General features: G+C 41.6%; 1 protein-coding gene across 1 annotated transcript in view; it reads left to right on the plus strand.

Moving 5' to 3' along the window:
* Window positions 1–2,244: 2,244 nt before the first annotated feature.
* The window catches only part of LOC117486406 (myocardin-related transcription factor A-like), a 36,157-nt gene continuing 16,997 nt past the window's right edge, over window positions 2,245–21,404 (plus strand). Inside the window, 5 exon segments of the mRNA XM_034134834.1 lie at window positions 2,245–2,514; window positions 8,953–9,018; window positions 16,741–16,796; window positions 19,048–19,123; window positions 20,278–20,436. Of these exon segments, the coding sequence (XP_033990725.1) occupies window positions 2,355–2,514; window positions 8,953–9,018; window positions 16,741–16,796; window positions 19,048–19,123; window positions 20,278–20,436 (517 nt within the window). The 5' untranslated portion in view covers window positions 2,245–2,354.

Consider the following 21,404-nt stretch of genomic DNA (forward strand, 5'->3'; position numbering starts at 1 on the left):
GCCTTACTGTGCTTCCCACACACGATGAGCCCTAAAACCATAAAAATGCCCCTGCTTTCGCCCCTGGGTCCAGTGTACAATCATCAAACAACACAGATTTCATTCATGACTGTAAAACTGTATATTGCCATCCTCTATGATGTGCTTATCGCCATTGAAATCATAGCCCTGTGAGTTTTTGTTATGTATGAAACTCAGATTAAATCAATGAAATATTAAAAGTTGAAAAAGTGCAGTTGCAGGAAAACTGAAGTGAGAATGTGAACATGTTAATTTGCAGCTATAAAGAAGAAAATAAACACACATGTTTGGCACGCAGTGTGTCAGTTTATGATGTGTGCGTTGCTGAGATTGTCACCCACGCGGCAACATCCTAATCCCTGAGTGTGGGTGTGTGGGTTTGTGGGTGTGTGTGTGTTGTCATCTCTGTTTCCTGCCCAGACTGTGAATCATAACAGCAGGTGGACTCTAATCACACACTCACAACAGACAGTTATTGCAGATACCAGCCAGCGTTTGTTCAAGGGGCTCGTCTGTGTTTTCAGGTGTGTGTGTGTGTGTGTGTCACCTGTGGGATCCAGCCGTGATGTCACACTGTGTACTTTCGTGAGTTTTCATATTTGATATTTATACTCTTGCCTTTGTTTTATTTATGCCGTAATGTATAGAGAAATGAACGGTATAAAAGTATCTCCACAGCGACTCATGAAACATTGATACTGTGTGTGTGTGTGTGTGTGTGTGTGTGTGTGTGTGTGTGTGTGTGTGTGTGTGTGTGTGTGTGTGTGTGTGTGTGTGTGTGTGTGTGTGTGTGTGTGTGTGTGTGTGTGTGTGTGTGTGTGTGTGTGTGTGTGTGTGTGTGTGTGTTGTGGTGTGTGGTGTGTGTGTGTGGTGTGTGTTGTGGTGTGTGTGTGTGTGTGTGTGTGTGTGTGTTGTGTGTGTGTGTGTGTGTGTGTGTGTGTGGTGTGTGTAGTTTGTTGTGTGTGTGTGTGTGTGTGTGTGTGTGTGTTTGTGTGTGTGTGTGTGTGTGTCAAAGTAACCCTACCCTGCGAGTGCACAGGTGATACCATGCTGAATATAGCCCCCTTACGGCCAGCTGGTCCTTCTATTTAAAACAGGGGGAGGGGGGAGGCGGCTTAGCATCAGCATTCTGCGGGATCCAGAGACACTTTGGTGGTGGGACTAGACCGCCAAAACAAAAATCAAGAATTTGTACAAAGACAGACATTGACAATAAGTGAATGAGACACAAATGAGTCAGCGATCCATGCATAATCTACAAATGCGTTCCTACTAATACGCTACAGCAAAGGAACAAACACACATCAGGTGACAACCAGATGACAAATGTGCGTGCATCAGCTTTGTGTCTCTGCTCCTATTGGTCTAAAGTCCCTGTATAAGTAAGATGCATTTCCTCAAGGGTACGCTGCTCAACAATCAATTTCAGAATTGCAGCGTTGATGCAAAGTCAATCAATCACTCTAAAAGTCAATGTGCGATTCACCCCCGTATCAAATGTACCTAAGAGTCTTTGACAAAGGTCGATTATGTCGGATGAGGTCATCATTGAAACACTTACTGCTGCCGTTAGCAATAAAAACCGCCCTTAGATGAAATCATTTTTGCGTGTAGGTGTTAAAAAAATTGATATTTGGTTCTGTTTGAATGAGTTTTACAGAAAGGAGTTAGCATGTAGCAGCCCCCCCCCCCCCCCCCCCTCCCTTTAGCCTGTAACAGTGAATGAATTGCAACAGCTGAGCAGGAGAACTTTATTGGCAGAACTCCCTGCTCGTGTGTGTGTCTGGTGTGTGTGTGTGTGAGAGAGAGAGAGATTCAGGAGGAGCTGCAACCAGAGCAGTCTCTCTCTGCCGAGCTCTCTGCTGTGTCCTCTCTCTTCCTCCGCCACTGGCCTCTTTTTCATATTCCTCAGCTCTTTTAATCCACGACTCGCCCTGAGGATTTCTCTCCTCCCTCGCGGTCTCTCCAGCGCTGTCGTGACTCGCCGGTTGCCACTGCAAAGGGAAGGAAAGAGCAGGAGGACGAGAGAGAGACAGACCAATCGATCCCTCCGATACAGAAGACACTTGGGATAGAAACAGAGGCGGCGTTTTTTCCCTCCGCTTTAAAGGGAGATTTTCTTTGACTTTCACAAGGGGTCTTCCGAGGAATTTGATTCTCGTCCTTCCCCTGGAGAGAGAGGACGGCTAATTTGAAGGGACAGCTGGTCGCAGTTTTGACACATCAAGGACTTTTCTCTATCCTCCGCTCTTCAGAAAACATTTGGGACTTTGTGTGGACAGCATTTGAATGAGGAAGTCCAATGGTTACCACATAATTCATCTGCGTTCTGAATGATAATGCTGGACACCAACCATTGCCTGTCCTATGAGCCCTCCCCCCCGGGCTCTCCTCCAATGGGAGAGGACATGGAGAAGGCAGGACTGACCCTGGATCAGGACAGACTTGTCTATCACAGCCTGAAAGAAGGTGGGCGATCGGGAGCCGCACACAGTCAGTAAAAACACAACACACCTCCGATGATTTGTGTGCATGTGTTTCAGACTACAGGTTGCATTTCGATAACTAATCCGATGTCGAGGCGTTCCTAACACGAGAGATTTTGCTGACTTGCTTCTGTAGGAAGGAAGTCAGCAGTGGTTATCTGTTCTCTCTGATAAACCTGTTAAATAGGCAGACTACTAAACCACTAGGTTTAATTGAGGAAGTGTGTGCAACCATGCATGCAAATAGCGGAGTCTGTGGTGTTTCACTGATGATGAGACACTACAGGCACTAGTCAGTTTTGAGCGTTTGGGCTAGTTTGCATCCATAACATGTTTTCTTTCAGACTATCGGAACGAAAACATAAAAAAATGCACATTTAGGTGTTTAATTTCGCTTCTTTGGCTGTTTGAGATTAGTAGATTTCACTTAGATTCACTAAAAGTTACGTTTAGATGCCTTTTTTTGCATATTTAAACTATATTTCTTAATACAGGCAATCAACTGGGGATGTTTCATGGTGATATCTCTGTTAAATGAGTCGACCCTACTTATCTTAAGTCTTTTTTTTTTATTAAAAGTTGTACAGTACACATCTGTAAAGGCAGCTTTCTCAAAAGTAGTGTTTTTCCCATTCCTTTTGAGTCGGAAATCTCCTCTTTTGAAGCACTAAAAGAATACACCAGACTAGTTCAATGTAAATTGTAATACAGAGGGGTTCATTCAGAGTTTATCATTCATAGCCTGAAGTTTCATTGTGATATCTAGCAGTTAAAAGTCCTATCCACCTGTAGTGTCTGCCCTTAAATTCTCCCTATGCATTTGTGTTATTAAGAAACAGACCTTGAGCTATTAGCTATCAATACTTAACACATGTAAAACCATCATTTCATCCATATTTGAAGTAGCTGCTTTTATGTTTTCTTCTTGTAGTAGTATAGTAGTAGAAGTAGTAGTAGTAGTAGTAGTAGTAGTAGTAGTAGTAGTAGTAGTAGTAGTAGTAGTAGTAGTAGTAGTAGTAGTAGTAGTAGTAGTAGTAGTAGTAGTAGTAGTAGTCGTAGTAGTAGTAGTAGTAGTAGTAGTAGTAGTAGTAGTAGTAGTAGTAGTAGTAGTAGTAGTAGTAGTAGTAGTAGTAGTGTGTTTTAAATGTGATGCTGTATTCCTTTCCACATCAACAAGAGGAGAACTAACTCTCTGAGGGCTTAAAGACATGTTTTTCCACTTAAAGGAAAACCTTAAGAGAGCCAACAATGACATAAAATACAATGCTATGTTATTTGGAATGGCTTACAGTCAATTAGCTTCACTTAGTTTCTCACTAACATTTAAAGAGATGTTCAGAGATTCAGATCACCGTCTGGAGCTGAAACAAAGCCTTCCTGTGAGATTAGAGTGATGAAAGCGAGTGGAAAGTATGAAACAAAGGTGGAAAGAATTTGTTTTGTACTTTAAAAAAAAACAGCTGGCATGATACAGTCACTGCATAGCCTTCAGTTATTAATAAAGCTGCTTATTGCTAACCGCTAAATTCTTTAAAGGTGCCAGGCATCATGTAGAGAAAGTGAGAGTGACAGGAATTGCATCAAGCCATTAAAGCTCTGGGAAAATGACTGCTTTCCTCTTGAACTTTAAGAGAATTAGTATTCACTGCAACAACCCTTCCTGTTGTCGTCTCAAAGTGTGAGAAGCCTTAACCTTGTACTGTTCCTGCCCTCTGGCCTCTTTCCATTCGCACTGATGTGTGAAACATTTGCTGCGGCGCTGCGTTTAGGTGCAATCAAACGTCTGAACAACAGCATGAGCACATGTAGGACATTCACAGGCTTTCCTATTATAACATTTCAAACGCCAAGGCCAATTGTTGACGCCGAGGGTCAGTGGAACCTGTGTTTTTGTTGTCCTTTAAATTTAATTAAACTGAAAAACAAATGAAGAAAATAAATAGAAAATGATATATTAAAAATAACATTAAAAACTATATATAAATTGTTACCAAAATGCATTTGTTCAGAGAAATATTAACGTCTTTCTTAACTAAATTAAACGTGTGTGTGTGTGTGTGTGTGTGTGTGTGTGTGTGTGTGTGTGTGTGTGTGTGTGTGTGTGTGTGTGTGTGTGTGTGTGTGTGTGTGTGTGTGTGTGTGTGTGTGTGTGTGTGTGTGTGTGTGTGTGTGTGTGTGTGTGTGTGTGTGTGTGTGTGTGTGGTGTGTGTGTGTGTGTGTGTGTGTGTGTGTGTGTGTGTGTGTGTGTGTGTGTGTGTGTGTGTGTGTGTGTGTGTGTGTGTGTGTGTGTGTGTGTGTGTGTGTGTGTGTGTGTGTGTGTGTGTGTGTGTGTGTGTGTGTGTGTGTGTGTGTGTGTGTGTGTGTGTGTGTGTGTGTGTGTCAGTGCCAAGCCTCTGCAAGGACAGTGACAAACTCAGACGTGTTTAGAAGTAATGACAAATGAGCGCAGGAGGATTAGCCTAGTTGGCCAGCGTGAACCTGACTCTACCTCACTGACCCCGTCCTCCTGATGCTTCTCTGTCCTTACTACTACTCTCACTCTCACGTTGTCATGGTGTTGGACATTTATACATGTGTCCTAAGTCAGTATATACACTAGGAATTCCCTAACTTTCATATCTTACTACCTAACTATAAGCCTGGACAGTTTTTTTTTGTATTGGGTACAAGGAACATTTGATATGTCACTTCCTGCATGAAGCCCTTCTTTGCAAGACCGCATTGCTTAAGTACTGATGTGATGTGTTGCACTGTTGGAGAAGCCTGTGACACAAGATTTTCATCGACATAACTACACTGTAGCTATGTTAGTTTGACAAATAAAGAACCTTACCTGATTAACCTATTCATTCAACAAAACGTCATTATTTGTTACTTATCAGGTGAAACATCAAAGGTTTGCTAACTAGGGATTACAATTGACTTGCCTTTCTTTGGATATTTATTTGCTTTTCACCATTGTGTCAATAGCTGTCTCCTTAGCCCTCTATGAGTGCGTAGGCGGTGGCCTAGTATCCCAATAAAGCTGCCCTGCCTTTTCATCCTTTCCCTAAATTAACCTCAAACCTGATTTAGATAAAAGCATTGTTAATCATCATCACTATCCAATGAAAACATTAATACTGAATATGTTTACATGCACATAAAACCATGTTGCATTGCAAAATCAGAGTCCGGTAGAAATCTCTAAAGTTACATGAAGTCTGTATGGTTATGATGTTTGTATGTCATGTAGTTATTTTCACTTCTCTGCATCGTGTGATTTGGTTTCCCCACATCGACAGTCTACAGTTTGAACACCACTGCAGCTTTTCACACATCGCACCTTCACTAGAAATGATGAGAGGTGTCACTGTGAAACTTGAAAGTGCAGGAGGAGAGGCTAAAAAAAGTCCATTCAGTGTAAAAGAGTATGCAGAGTGTATGTGGGGGCAGAGTGTAAGATTCCCTTTCCCAGAATAACCCCCTCTTCCCTGGAAGAAGTGCCAAGTGTCTCGTCCTGCTCTGAGGCTCGTGTTTTAGCCCGTGTGTTTTGGCGCTGTGGAAATAGTGAGTCTCTTAGCTGCTGGAGCAACATATAGACGACGCAGCCGGGCTGTGTTTACGTCTCTGACATGTTATTGCTTCTCTAGAGCTAGCCTGATCCCTCGCGATGTAGAGCATGCTCACTTGTAAATAAAACAGAGTAGGGCTGAGATCACCTAGAGAGGATTTCCAGCAAAGCTAAATGACATTTACTGTAGCTGCAGAGACTGTGACGTTAACACTCGCAGTGTTTCTGTCCACGATTGTTTGTCATAACACAGCAGCAGCTACGCACGGCGGCTAGGTGGTTAGCTCGCCTGCAACACTAATGTTTATGGCTGCTGGATAATTGCAAGAATTGAAATCGTCATAGTTTTGGTCAATATTGAGATAATAGGTCACTTTTAAAAGATAATATATGAATTCAACATTTTTACACAATTATTTAAAATAATTATAATTCTAGCGGTGGACGTAAACAACAACGTGACCTCTGAGCTCCGTAAAAACAAAAGCTGTCTCTGCAGTCTGACGGTCTATTCGACACGATTTTCATATTTTTGCAGTAATTATACCGTTGTTGACGAACAGAAATATTGTTTTCTGGCACCACTTTAACATTTCATGGGGGAAATCTGCATTTTGGTATGAGAGCTATATATATATATATATATAAATAATTCTGTCCTTTATAAATTAGTCATATGGGATTACAAACACTAACTTGCATTACTGCAAATAATGTCACTTTGTTAGTGGCAAGGAACAGGTGCTGTTTGTGTCGCAGAGAAATTCTTGTGAAGCCTCACACACGCACACATTCACACACACACACGCACACATTCACACACACACACGCACACATTCACACACACACACGCACACATTCACACACACACACACACACACACACACACGCAGACACACACACACACACACACACACACACACACACACGCAGACACACACATGCACCACAGCACACACACACACACACACACACACACGCACACGCAGACACACACACACACACAGACACACACCCTGACATTCTTGTGAAGCCTCACACACGCACACATTCGCACACGCACACATTCACACACACACACACACACACGCACACATTCACACACACACACACACACACACATGCACACATTCACACACACACACACACACACACACGCAGACATTCACACACACACACGCACACATTCACACACACACACGCACACACGCAGACACACACGCACACACAGACACACACGCACACACAGACACACACGCAGACACACGCAGACACACACGCACACACAGACACACACGCACACACAGACACACGCGCACACACACCCCTTCAACAGGGACAGCCAGACTCTCAGCTGCATGTCAGTGAAAGTAGTGTTTAGTTTATAAAAAAACCTCCTTCCTTCCTTTTGATTTTATCGAACACTGTAAACTTGAAGATAGACAGTAAATGACTTCTGTTTTAAAAAAGGAAACCGGCTGCCGCTTTGAGCCCAGAGGAAGACCTTCAGAGAGTATCAGTTACTTATCGCCCTCGGAAAACACATCACACCACCGCCAGTGTTTGTGTGACCCTCACGCTGTTCCTTACAGTCTGATCATTGTTCGGGGTGAGGGGCGTGTGTTTGTTCTTGTCTGTAAGACTGACTGAAGGGTCACTTCCCTAAAGTATATCCGTGTTGAAACTGATACTCCAGGGCGTCATGAAATACAATGCACTAAATGATAAACATTTTGCATCCCTCCTAACTTTTAACGAGGCCCTGTTATTTCTTTTGTGTGTTATATAGGTTATTGTGCATGTAAAGGGTCTTCAAACGCCTCTACTCAACTCCTTTGTTTCCCTCAGGAACATAGTGACATCACTATATTACACTCATGCTTCTATTGGCTAGCGCTCCAACACATTGTACGTGATAGGCTAAGGGGCGGGACATCTCTAAGCGGTTGACCAATCAGAGCAGACTGGGCTCTGGTTTCAGACAGAGGGTGAGGCTGCTGCACAGGCAGTATGAGAAAAATAAAGAGCTTTTTGAACATTAAAGCAAGGAGACATGTCACAGTAGAGACACTAATATTAATATGAACATTCAAATTAGCAGAATAGGGCCCCTTTAAGTACATTTTAGTTTATTTCTAATTTAACATTTGATATTGAGTGTTTCCCCTGGTGTTAAAGCATGCATTTCAGTAGAGTGATGTCATTACCAGACTGTTCTAACTTTGCAACTCTGTGCCTTAACCCACTTACGCATGACTAATAAGTATTTTGTGTTAGCAATACTTCGTCTACACAAACAAGTGATACTTTGCAGAAAGGTCAGACATGGTCGCACTCCTTTTGTCCAGCGCCGTGTTCCTTAAAACTCTCGCACCGCCTGTTATGTACCGAGCACTTCCTGTTTTGAAATGAAGGTGCAATCGACCCACTGCACTATTTCTTTACTTGTCTTGTTTCAATCTCTGCAATGTAATTATTCTTCTGACCTTCCTCTGCTGGCTTCTCATCTTTTTAATGTTGAACTCTTTTTTTTACTGAGTCTTCTAAAGATAGCTGTTATTTTTAGAATCACTTGCACCCACTTTGCACACAGAAATAAAGTTTTAAAAAAAAGTCGAGAAACAGGAAGTGTAGTCTGCTGCTCACGCCCTCCTTGTACCCGCCTCCAAACTTTAAAAAAAAGCGTCTGTTTGAAGGGGGAAATGTGATGAAGAACTGAGTGCAGGTTCTTAGTCCAAATGCCTCCTGTGTTCCCGTGTGTGCTTATTTCTGTAGACTGCTGATCGCTGGACAATAAGGAAGCTTTCCATCGCTGCAGTTTTCTTACTCTCACCGGCCGTCACTGACCCCCTTCTTTCTCTCCCCCTCCTCACCTCCTCTGTCTCCATGCAGTCCTCCAGCTCAAACTCCAGCAGAGACGAACACGAGAAGAGCTGGTCAGCCAAGGGATCATGCCACGTAAGTCCTTTTACGCACACTATAATGTCATACACCTTACACCAGTGATGCATTACACACAGCAGGGAGAGCTCGAACTGAAAGGCGGCTAGGAAGATGTATTATTGTCGTATGTTGTGTGTGAAAGCGCTTTATGATGCTTAATAGGAACTTGTGCTGACTGTGTGTGTCTTTGAGCCAAGGTCAAAGAGTTAAGCTACATCATCCGATAGCAGATTGAATGCTTTATTACATAAATACTGAACTGTAAAGTGTATTGATTCATTAGTTCAATGTGCCATGTGATTATCCACATCTCATATACAGGATTTGTTTGACTTTCTTCAGTTAAAACTGTATTTTAAGACGTTTTGCATCAAATTTTTCACTGTAAATGTCATCTGTTTGACTTCATACATGTGTCACATTTAGTGTGTGTCTTTGCACCACTTTGTGTTATCAAATAGGGCAGCTTCCCCTTCTTCTGTATCCACTTCCTGTTTCAGAGTTCCGCACATCACAAGAGGCAGAGATGGGTTTTTTTTTTTCTTCTATTTCAGTGTAGATTGAATCTGTGGGCATCAAGTCGGAGTGTTTTCTTCCGAGAAGAGTCTTTGTTGAAAAAGCACGCAGCACTCAGCCTCGTACATTATATGGTAGATGATCTGCTATGACAAAGTGAGTGTGGAGTAGAGAAATGAAAGTGAAAGTAGTAAACCTGACTGTTGGGCCCCATTGATAGAAACCAAAGTGTTGCATGTCCTTAAACGTTGGATAATTTTCAGCTGCTTTATTCTACATTACATTTCATTGACTTTTATCCAAGGGGACTTACAAAAAGTGCATTCAAAACTAACTCCAACGCATGCAATATTACATTATGCTTCATCAAGTATGATTTTTGTCCAACCCTACTTATAGTAAGCGCAATAAACCATGTAGATGACAAAACAGCTAAAAAATAACGGTACATTCGCCTTAAGTAAACCAAATTATTGTTTGTGCTAATGCATTACCTTCAAACTTGACCAAAAGTGGTACAATTATATAAAAAATGCTACTATTAATTGACAATATTTTGATATTCTATCGATATCTTGATGTGAGACTAGATATTATCCTATATTTCTGATACTGTAATATCACACAAGTGTCTTTCCCTGTTTTTTAAGCCTGCATTACAGTGAAGTGGTGTCTATTTTTTAATATTAGTCACTGTTATAGCTGTTTTTATATTCACCTTTTCCTATTAATTCATTATATCCACATTACTAATGATCTTTTTATGAAATACTTGATCAGAAATCTATTTTTTTTCCATATGGCCCAACCCTAACCTGACTTACATCAATACCAGTGAAATATTCTTAATTATATTGCAGGCGGAGGGAGGCGTGTGGTGCAGTGGGTTGTGCGTTGGTGTTCGGATCAGGTGGTCACAGGTTCAAACCCCACTGCAGTCAGCATGTCGTTGTGTCCCTGAGAGACTTCACCCCAAATGGCTCCTGTGGGGATTGCCCACAGTATTGAGTATGTAAGTCGCTTTGGATAAAAGCGTCTAACAAGTAACATGTAATGTAATAGCAGTATATTTTCTCCCACACTGCCCGGCTGCAGAGGAGTCGGTGCTGGGAACTGATCTAGGGTCAGTGCTGCTGTGGTTTAGTTCTCACACTAGTTTTTCAGCTGGAGGTGTGAATGAGTAATACTCCACCTACTCACTAACCACTGACTGGGTGTTGTTGAGCAAGGCACTTGACCTCAGGAGTTGTTGTTTTTTGCGTCAGTATGTGAGTGTGAAGCAGGGTGTCTCTGGACAAACGTGAGAATAAATACACTATCTCAGTAAAGGTTAAATGCAAAGGAGTTAACATGCTGCTAATTGGATGTAGTTGGGGTATTGAGCGGTGAGTTTTATTTCGTTGTTTACACTGGAATTATAACTCCTTTGTTAGTCTTAATTCCAAGATGTAACTTTTGCAGAAAATTGCACTTTTAGGTTTTATTTTCAGTGTTTGAATGGGACTGTGGAACAAAAATGCTGCTATTAATTTGATTTGTGAAGAAGCAGTATAGAGTTATAGTGTCACGTTGTGTGCTATGTTTTCCTCACAGTTTAACCATGATGAGTTTAAATGTCTGCTTTAAGCAAAGTGCATCAAAACACATATAGTAGTAACAGCTTGTTTGTTTAAGAGAGGAACGGACGGTGTAGGATTGGTATTAGTATCTGGTATTCGTTTTATCAGATACTCAAGTATCTTATCCAACATGAAGAACTGGTAAAGCCTTCCCTAATAACAAAGCTCTCTTGTCTTGAATTTCTATGTTTCTTTTATGTATGTCTGAGCTGCTGAATGATATATTTAACCACTTAAGAGTTGACATTTATTTGTGTTATTCTCCAGAGATGAAAGTGTCTGTGTCATGTTCCCAGTATTGAAAGCAGATTCTTGCACGAAGCCTCTTCAGAACAATAGATCATTCTCTAAAGGGAGCCAGTTAGTCGTCTTGTCCTCTGGAGATTAATCTCTGTTCTGTTTTGTTTTTGTCTGACTCTTCTGTATTTGAGTAAAGCCAGATGCACACTGTGGTGCTTTCACTGTTTCTGTGCATTTTAGTAAAAGTAGTGATTGATTGGGCTCAAAGGCCAGCTGTGCAGACATGCAATTGCATTATTTCATACTGTCTGCTGAAACAGAACAACATGTCAATTACAGCTACATTATGAGATGGATTGCAATAATTCTTCTAGAATCTCAAGGGTTCATTGCGGACAGATATTACAAAAAACAACATGTTATTTCCTCTACGCCTTTTCCTACTAATGTCTGTAAGCAAGAGGCGCTTTCACACCAAGTACTTTGCCGTACTTAGTTCAGCAGATCACGTTCACACCGGAATAAATCCTTGAGGGAAGATTACGTAAATGAAGCCGCTGACGTCACTTCTTCTTCTTCTGCTTTGGGTTTACTGGCAGGCCGCAAACAACTTCACGGCGTATACTGCCATAGATATATATAAACACTAGATGACTCACCCGTGCTGCTGGCTAATGGAGACCGACATTGCCACATGGCGGCCATCTTGCCACAGGCAGCTCGCTCATTCATAACATTATGTCTATGGTGCACTATTGAAATAATCATAGCTTGCTCAATTTTCAACCAATTTTCAAACGGTTTGGTTTGTTATAAACATCAAAGATTTAGTTATGATACTGCATACTTATAATTATAATCATGGACTTTTTTTTGTTCAACATGTCTTGTTGCCTCCTGTATCATAGCCATGCTAATAACGTTTATAATAAACCAAACCGTTTGTAAATCAGTCAAGATTTCAGCGAGTTAAGAGTATTTTTGTGCAGATCACTCACCTTACAACAGCTGTAGCAGTAGTTGTTGACTGTGGCAAGATGGCCACCGGTGAGCTACGCTGGCGACGCCCCCTTGAGCCATCTAGCCTTTATATATATCTATGGCGTATACTGCCACCCGAAGTCCCCGGCCGGAAGTCCCCGGAGTTGGGGACTGGCTTCAGTAGACACCTCCTCATCTCCACCGCTCCCATGTTTTATTTTGTGTTGCCATAAGTTATTCTCTCTCCGTTGGTGCGCGGGGCTAATGCTAATGCTAATAATGCTAATGCCAGCAAATAAAATGGCGGCTTCACAAAACTTTTCCGAGTTTTACGTGGGGTGGTTTGTAATTCACCCAGCCAATCAGAAATTGGAACCTTTTTCTCCCCAGGAAAGTACCTGCTCTCTAGCAGGGACTGAAAAGGGGTGAAAAGGTTCTCATGAAATAAGTTCTAGTTCCAGATCTTTTTAGTGTGAACGCAAAATCCCAGGAACTATCGGAACTATTCCTGGGAAAAGTACTCCGGTGTGAAAGCGCCTAAAGTGAATGCCTGATATGATATTCTTTATAAAAGGCCAATTGAAGTCTGATATATTCACATAATGACATCAATAAGACTCTGATTGCATAAGTAAGACATGTGTTGTTGTCTCTCAGCTGAGGATAGTGAAGGATCAGCTGACCGGCGGTGTGTTTGTTGTGATTTGTGACCGTTTGTTACATAACAGCGTTTGGTATTCAGCTCTTCTCTCAGCGTCAAGGCTTGTGACACACACACACACACACACACACACACACACACACACACACACACACACACACACACACACACACACACACACACACACACACACACACACACAGTACAGTTGATGCCCTTCTGTCTCCAGGATGTCCACACACACCCTCACACACCTTTTGGATTTCACCAGCTCTTCTTGACCAATCTTTATGAACGCTGCGTTGCATCATCGTAACTGCCGCTGCCCTCCCAATATCCTTCCCCAAATACACTGAACATCATTATTACTGTCTGTTTAGATATTAGAAACCCAAACGTTCTTGATATTGAAGACAGTTCTGATGTCTTGCTTAACATTTGGAAACTGTGCTCTTGGCTAAATGTCCTAAAGGGAATGCGTCGGACAGATTCATCTTGAAAATGTGAATAAAAGACGGAAAGAATCATCATCGGTTAGTAATTAAGGTAACTTTTCATGCAAAAATGGCAGAAAATGCTGGTTTTTAGCCTAATTTATTGAGATTTCCTGCATTATTGTGCATTATATCATCTGAAATTGAATATTGTTGAGTCTTTTGCGTACAAAACAAGACATTTTACGACATGAGTCAGACGTTGAACTTTGAGATACATGGTTGGACATTTTTCTATGTTTCTTAAATGTTTTAAACAATTCATCTAGAAAATAATCTGCAGTGTTGGGGAATCATTTGCTTAGGTATTCAACCTTCGACCCAGTTCATCGTTTTCTCTCCTTACTGTCTCTTTTCTCACGGCATAGTTCTACGGCCTTGGGTATTGCCACTATCTCTCTTAAGGAGGTGCAGCTGGGCGCATTGTTGTTGCCAGTCTTTGACAGAGCACAAGCTGACATGAGATAGTTTATTGTTCAGGGACGTCTAGAGGCCCTTCTTTTTAGGGACGTAGGTTCCCTGGCGCACATTCTTTTCTATGGACGACAGCTCTAGTCTCGCTGATGAAGAATGTTGATTATTACACTCTGAACTAGTTAAAACCTCGAGCTACAGGAGGGGTCTTCAGAATTGATTGTGGCCGTGTGGTCAACTCGTGGCCCGTGACATGTCTTGTGAATTCTCCGGCCGAAGCTCCAAATAAACCGTCAGTGTTTGCCATCAAAGCTCCAGCTCTCCTCGTGTCTCTCCGAGTCCTTATTCCAATTGCTTCAGAAGTTTCCCCCACATGCAGGATCATTTCATTATGCAATGACTCTTTAGTGGCAGCTGGAAAAATAAATATCTGTTTCACGTTTTTAACTTCTTGGATATAACTTTGAACTGAAATGTACGTTTTTTAAACAATGTAATAGTTTTAAACTTCTCCTTTTAAAGGTAATATTCTCTGTTGATGCTCTAACTGGGTCGCTAAATTTGTATAAAAACATGTTTCCACTCAAACCACACAGACGTTCCCCCTCCCTCTCTCCTCTATACACTCAGTACATTGCAGACAGTCGTGGCTGAGTGCGGTGATGAATGTAGATTTTCTTTGTGTGCAGCGCTCCATCCATCAGTCTCTCTCTCCTCCGTCTGCTCTTTAACGATCCTCGTTCAGGAATGTATGTCCCAGCTACTGTACATCTCTCTGACTTTACACACACACTGTAAACCTTTGAAATACTTTTGGAAATAGTCTGCTTTCTACCAATCTCAAAAATGCACAGTGAACGTCGCCACATCAGTTCTTTTGTTTCTTGTTTAAAGCAATGAATAATGAGCCTATCATGGAGCAGTGCTGATGTATCGAAGTATGCAAGAATATAATCAGGATAAGAGCTTGTTTGTTTCACACGGGAAAAGTAGTTTGCTGCATTGAACATTTGCAATGGGAATCTTTATTGATTTTGTTCTGATTCAGAAAGCTATGATGCGATAATGAAACACTTATCAATGCATCTTGAGCAGTGTTTCCGCCAGACCAGGGCTGAGTGGGCGTCCACCCTGAGAGCGGGGGTGGTGACGTCACGTCGTGTCACATGACTTGAATTTTGAATTGAGCCGTCCCTTTATAGATACTATCTCTTTACGTATTAGGGATGGGAATTCCAGCTCTTTTTAGTGAGCCGGATCATTTGGCTCGGCTCACTAAGAAGAGCCGGCTCTTCTTCATTTTGCTCCACTAGCACCCCCCGTCAAGGCTCGCCGGCAGTACACTTTCCGTCACAGGAACACGCTTTGCTGGCGGCGAAAAGAATCCCACCAGACTCCTTTGCCCCTCCAACAGAGGGGTGTCCTTGTCCTTTTTCCTTTTCGTCATTTCAAGCGATAAAAACTCTTGATCTTCTCTCGAATTATAACATGTTTTGGACGCCCTCGGCTCGAGTTCAGGGCGTTCCAAGCTGAATAAGGTCAAATGACGGCAAGACGCCCCCCTGGCGGAAACGCTGATCTTGAGGCATCAAAATGTCTATACTGTACATGTATGTTTTGTGTCACACTGTTTGGCTACCTTTTACTTTTAAACAAAGTGTATTTGAATGATGCATAATTCAGATAAACAGGTGCATTAACCTATCTTAGAAAGTAAACATGACTTAATTGGTTCCTCTATAAGCAACATGAATCCTGGTTTTCCTTAAGGAGAGACACTTTGTTTTGGTTGAGTTATACCCGATCACTTCACTCCGGGAAAAACAAGAAACAGGAAACTTCTGCTGGTGTTGATGAGCTGCAGCGTTTATTTTTCATGCACAAACTGCAAACACCACTTCACATTTATTAGATATCTTCACCGCTAAACACACAAACACACACGTTGCTTTGCTAGTCTGAGCTACTCTTACAACACAGGCGATCATAAGGTTGACAATGGGGTTTGGGAGTGTCTTATTAATGACTTTTCTGCATCAAAACTGACTTTTTCAAGAGAAAATCTCAATGCATCGAAGAATCCCATTTCCCTCGTCCCTACTGAAGTGTCCTGGAGATTAGTCGGTTGTTGTTTTTTGGTGTGATAAGACCCTGAAAACACAAATGTCTAAATGCATTTTCAAACCAACTTATTTTCTCCTCTAAAACAAAACAATATGTGGAAATTCTGTATGAAATAAGTTGAGCATATGAGCCCCCAGAAGTCAGTTTGTTTACATTTTAGGCAAGGTAACAATCTTGTGGTTATAACATGAAGTTTGTCTGATGATTTGACCCCTAAAAAAAAAAAACGAATTCACCTAAAATAAGCCGTAACCAATGGCTACAACTTCGTGTAGCTGCTTTAATGTAAAAGCCACAATGATAACATGACAGCATAGTAACAGGTCGAATCAATCTTAGGCAGGTACAAATGTTACCAGAACAAAATGTTTCTTTATCCCTGCACACACACACACACACACACACACACACACACACACACACACACACACACACACACACACACACACACCACACACACACACACACACACACACACACACACACACACACACACACACACACACGGCTGTCATCAGAGTGTGTGGTTGGAGAACAGACCCCTGACCCTGTGTCCTGCAGCCACTTCTGCTTTGAGTCTTCCTCTAAACGCCGTCTCTGTTTCTCACAATTTGCGTCTCGCTGAGAGGAGCATCGGTCCTTGGAAGAGTTGTTCATCTCTTTGTCTCTTTTCTGTCTCTCCTCGCAGCACTGAAGAGCCCGGCAGCCTTTCACGAACAGCGGAGGAGTCTGGAGCGAGCGAGGGTGAGTGTCTTCAAGCACCAAGAGCTTTCTCTGTGGGAAAAACACTCGCATTATATTTAAATTGCAAAGCAGTATTTAGGGCCTGAGCACCAACAGAGTTAAAACAAAAGACCTATTGTGATTTGCTCAAGTTCTTATTATTACAATGTACACAAGTTAATTGCATTACTGATGGCTTAAAAGTTCACCAAAAGTTGATTTGTTTTTGCAGAATTGTTAGGTCTGGTGAAATATTTGATATATTAGGGGTGTTGTTTTCAAGGCATTGGTGAAAAGCTCTATAGCGCCCTCACCCTTCACCTAGAAATGTGGTAGGTATACAGTATGTAGGATGCTGAGACGCACATAAAAGCCTCTTGGCGTGTTATCGTAAACCCAACAGGAAGTCGGGCATTTTGAATTTTATGTGCAATTTTCACGTGCCATATTTGAACAAGCTCTGATTGGCCAGCTAACCAATCAGAGCAGACTGGGCTCTGGTTTCAGACAGAGGGTGAAAAGAGGTGCTGCAGCACAGGAAGTATGATAACAATACAGAGCTTTTTGAACATTAAAGCATGGAGACATGTCCCAGTAGAGACACTACATACTGATATACACCTGAACATCAACAGGAGAGGACTCTTTAAAGTAGAGACACTACATACTGATATACACCTGAACATCAGTAGGAGAGGACTCTTTAAAGTAGAGACACTACATACTGATATACACCTGAACATCAGTAGGAGAGGACTCTTTAAAGTAGAGACACTACATACTGATATACACCTGAACATCAGCAGGAGAGGACTCTTTAAAGTAGAGACACTACATACTGATATACACCTGAACATCAGCAGGAGAGGACTCTTTAAAGTAGAGACACTACATACTGATATACACCTGAACATCAGCAGGAGAGGACTCTTTAAAGTAGAGACACTACATACTGATATACACCTGAACATCAGCAGGAGAGGACTCTTTAAAGTAGAGACACTACATACTGATATGAACCTGAACATCAGCAGGAGAGGACTCTTTAAAGAAGAGACACTACATACTGATATACACCTGAACATCAGCAGGAGAGGACTCTTTAAAGTAGAAACACTACTGATATACACCTGAACATCAGCAGGAGAGGACTCTTTAAAGTAGAGACACTACATACTGATATACACCTGAACATCAGCAGGAGAGGACTCTTTAAAGTAGAGACACTACTACTGATATACACCTGAACAGTCAGCAGGAGAGGACTCTTTAAAGTAGAGACACTAGATACTGATATACACCTGAACATCAGCAGGAGAGGACTCTTTAAAGTAGAGACACTACATACTGATATACACCTGAACATCAGCAGGAGAGGACTCTTTAAAGTAGAGACACTACATACTGATATACACCTGAACATCAGAAGGAGAGGACTCTTTTAAAGTAGAGACACTACATACTGATATACACCTGAACATCAGCAGGAGAGGACTCTTTAAAGTAGAAACACTACTGATATACACCTGAACATCAGCAGGAGAGGACTCTTTAAAGTAGAGACCACTACACTACTGATATACACCTGAACATCAGCAGGAAGAGGACTCTTTAAAGTAGAGACACTACATACTGATATACACCTGAACATCAGCAGGAGATGACTCTTAAAGTAGAGACACTACACACTGATATACACCTGAACATCAGCAGGAGAGGACTCTTTAAAGTAGAGACACTACATACTGATATACACCTGAACATCAGCAGGAGAGGACTCTTTAAAGTAGAGACTCTACATACTGATATACACCTGAACATCAGCAGGAGAGGACTCTTTAAAGTAGAGACACTACACACTGATATACACCTGAACATCAGCAGGAGAGGACTCTTTAAAGTAGAGACACTACATACTGATATGAAACTGAAAATGAGTTCAATATGTCCTCTTTAACTTACTAAGGAACCCTGAAGGCAGCGCTCTTTAAATAAGGAGCTGCACAAACAAACAGCTTAGCTTTATTAGCATATTTTTTCATAACCCAAGGTCAGATCTTCCTCTCGCTGCCATCTGGAGTGAAGATTTAAATTCATAACTCACAAGTCTCTTACTTAATTAAAGTGAGGTATTAGCAATGTCACAAACATGTCGACCCAAGATATTTGCAATCCACAGTAACAGTTTAATGCGGTATACAGTCCATCCATTAAGGACTGTTTCCTCCACCTTCCTCCTCCTTCTTACGTCCATTTGTGTTTTCCTCCGCAGACCGAGGATTATCTGAAGAGGAAGATCCGGAGTCGCCCTGAGCGCTCGGAGCTGGTCAGGATGCACATTCTGGAGGGTGAGCTTTCATACGCCACAGAATGAGTGATACAGTGTAGGATTAAAGGCTCAATTCTGCATAAAACTTCCTTAAAAAAAGGAACCATACAGTGAACAAAACAGAACCAATTCCATCTGATAACGTTAGCATATAGTTCCTATTTCATATTTATATGTGGCATATGAAAACAAGTACATTTCTTAGAATTTGACAGCACTGCATCAGCACTATGAAGCTGGTTTTGCAACATACTGTAGCCCAATTGTTTTGAAAGAGTGTAAAGGCATTTCCCTTGGTCAATTCTATCTGGCGTTTTTTAACGTTTTGCAATGTCATGTTTGTTTGCATGCTTTATTTTATGTTTGGCATATTAGTCTGACTCATGCTGTCTTTTGCTTCATACCTTATTAAACTATTAGCAAGGAGCGACTGCTTTAGTTTTGGTTATTGAATTGAACTTGAATTCAAATCCAGGAACGGCTTTTAGGAACTTTTAAAACACTCATACACTCAACAACCCTGACGTTTTCTATCTTATACATTACATTACATGTCACTTGTTAGACGCTTTTATCCAAAGCGACTTACATACTCAATACTGTGGACAATCCCCACAGGAGCAATTTGGGGTGAAGTGTCTCAGGGACACAACGACATGCTGACTGCAGTGGGGTTTGAACCTGCACAACCCACTGCACCACACGCCTCCCTTCGAAAATCTCCATTTTGATGGTTCTAACGGGCCGAATTAATGTGAACTCTTGGCATAAACACAGCAAAAGTTAAGCGTGTTAAAACTAAAACATGGATGTGATACATTAGCATGAATATCGCCTCATATCTCTGATCTTCAAGATTTTAACTTCCTGTTTTTTGTCCAGATCTGCTCAGCATGTTGTCTTGAAAAGAGGCAGATACCTGGTGTTTTGCTGCAAAATGAATCCCTTGATATAATAATAATAATAATAATAATACATGACACTTATAAAGCGCTTTTCTAAAATATCAAAGACGCTTTGACAGAGAATAAAACAAAAAAGCGAAGAAAAATACATAGAGAGACAAACAAAAACAGAAAATAGGGGGGGGGGGGGGGGGGGTCAGAGGTTGAATGCAGTGTTGAACAGGTGGGTTTTGAGTGAATGTTAATGCCTGTTGTGTCTCTCCCTCAGAGACGTCTGCAGAGCCCTCGCTGCAGGCCAAGCAGCTGCAGCTGAAGCGAGCGCGGCTGGCCGACGACCTCAACGACAAAATCTCCCATCGACCCGGACCCATCGAGCTGGTGCACAAGAACATCCTGTCTGTGGACCTGCCTGTGGGCTCGCCTCTGGGTAACTACACACACAATATAGCTCAATGACTCACTGTACAACATGTGCACACAGTCAATCAGAATCAGAACCAGAATCAGAAACAGGTTTATTGCCAGGTAGGTTCACACATGCGAGGAATTTGACTTGATGTCATGGTGCAGACATAAAATATAAAAAATCTTTAAGGACACCGTAATAAAATTAAATAGCATTAAAATAAAGCAGTAATTGACATGGAAATAGAATGAATTATAGGATATCAAATATGAAATATGAAACAAGAAATATGTGCAGTAAGCAGTATGAACATTGTGTGCATTAATGTAATGCATATAGAGACTACGTTGTGGCTGAGGTAAGTGTCAGTGGGGGGGGGCCGGGCCTTGTAGATTTTGTCCATCTTCAATGCAATGAAGATGGACAAAACAAGCACAAGTCCTGGACACTAAAAAATAAATAAAAATAATAATAAAGACACTATTCTGCCCTTACAAGAATATTTAGAGATTGCAGGCTTGGCAGATAGTTTAACTAGGTCATCAATAAACTCTCAGGGGACAGCACGTCTGTTTCAGATGTTTACTGATTCATTTTCATTCATTTCCATTTTGTAAAACTGAAATACAAACAAAGACAAAACACACAGTCATGAGCCGTTGTCACATTAAACACTAAATACAAATACACAAGACTTAACAAACATTCTTAACAGCGGGAGTCACTGTTAACATTTCAACTGCTGCTCACAGGCTAACAAATGTAGCAAAACACACAGAACACCTGGTACTCAAGCATGCAGGCACAGGGTTACACACACTTGCCCAACATGCAGCGACACTCACAAACACACCTGTAAGACTCATGATGACTCGTAACCACAAAACACGGAGCTCTTTAAAGTTCATTCAAACACAAAGTGAATTTCTTCACCTCTCCTGCTGAATTTATGGAGCCATAAAGGGAGGAGTTGAACCTCTATTATTGAG

This window comes from Trematomus bernacchii, unplaced genomic scaffold (genome assembly GCF_902827165.1).
Source record: "Trematomus bernacchii unplaced genomic scaffold, fTreBer1.1, whole genome shotgun sequence".
Classification (NCBI taxonomy): Eukaryota; Metazoa; Chordata; class Actinopteri; order Perciformes; family Nototheniidae; genus Trematomus; species Trematomus bernacchii.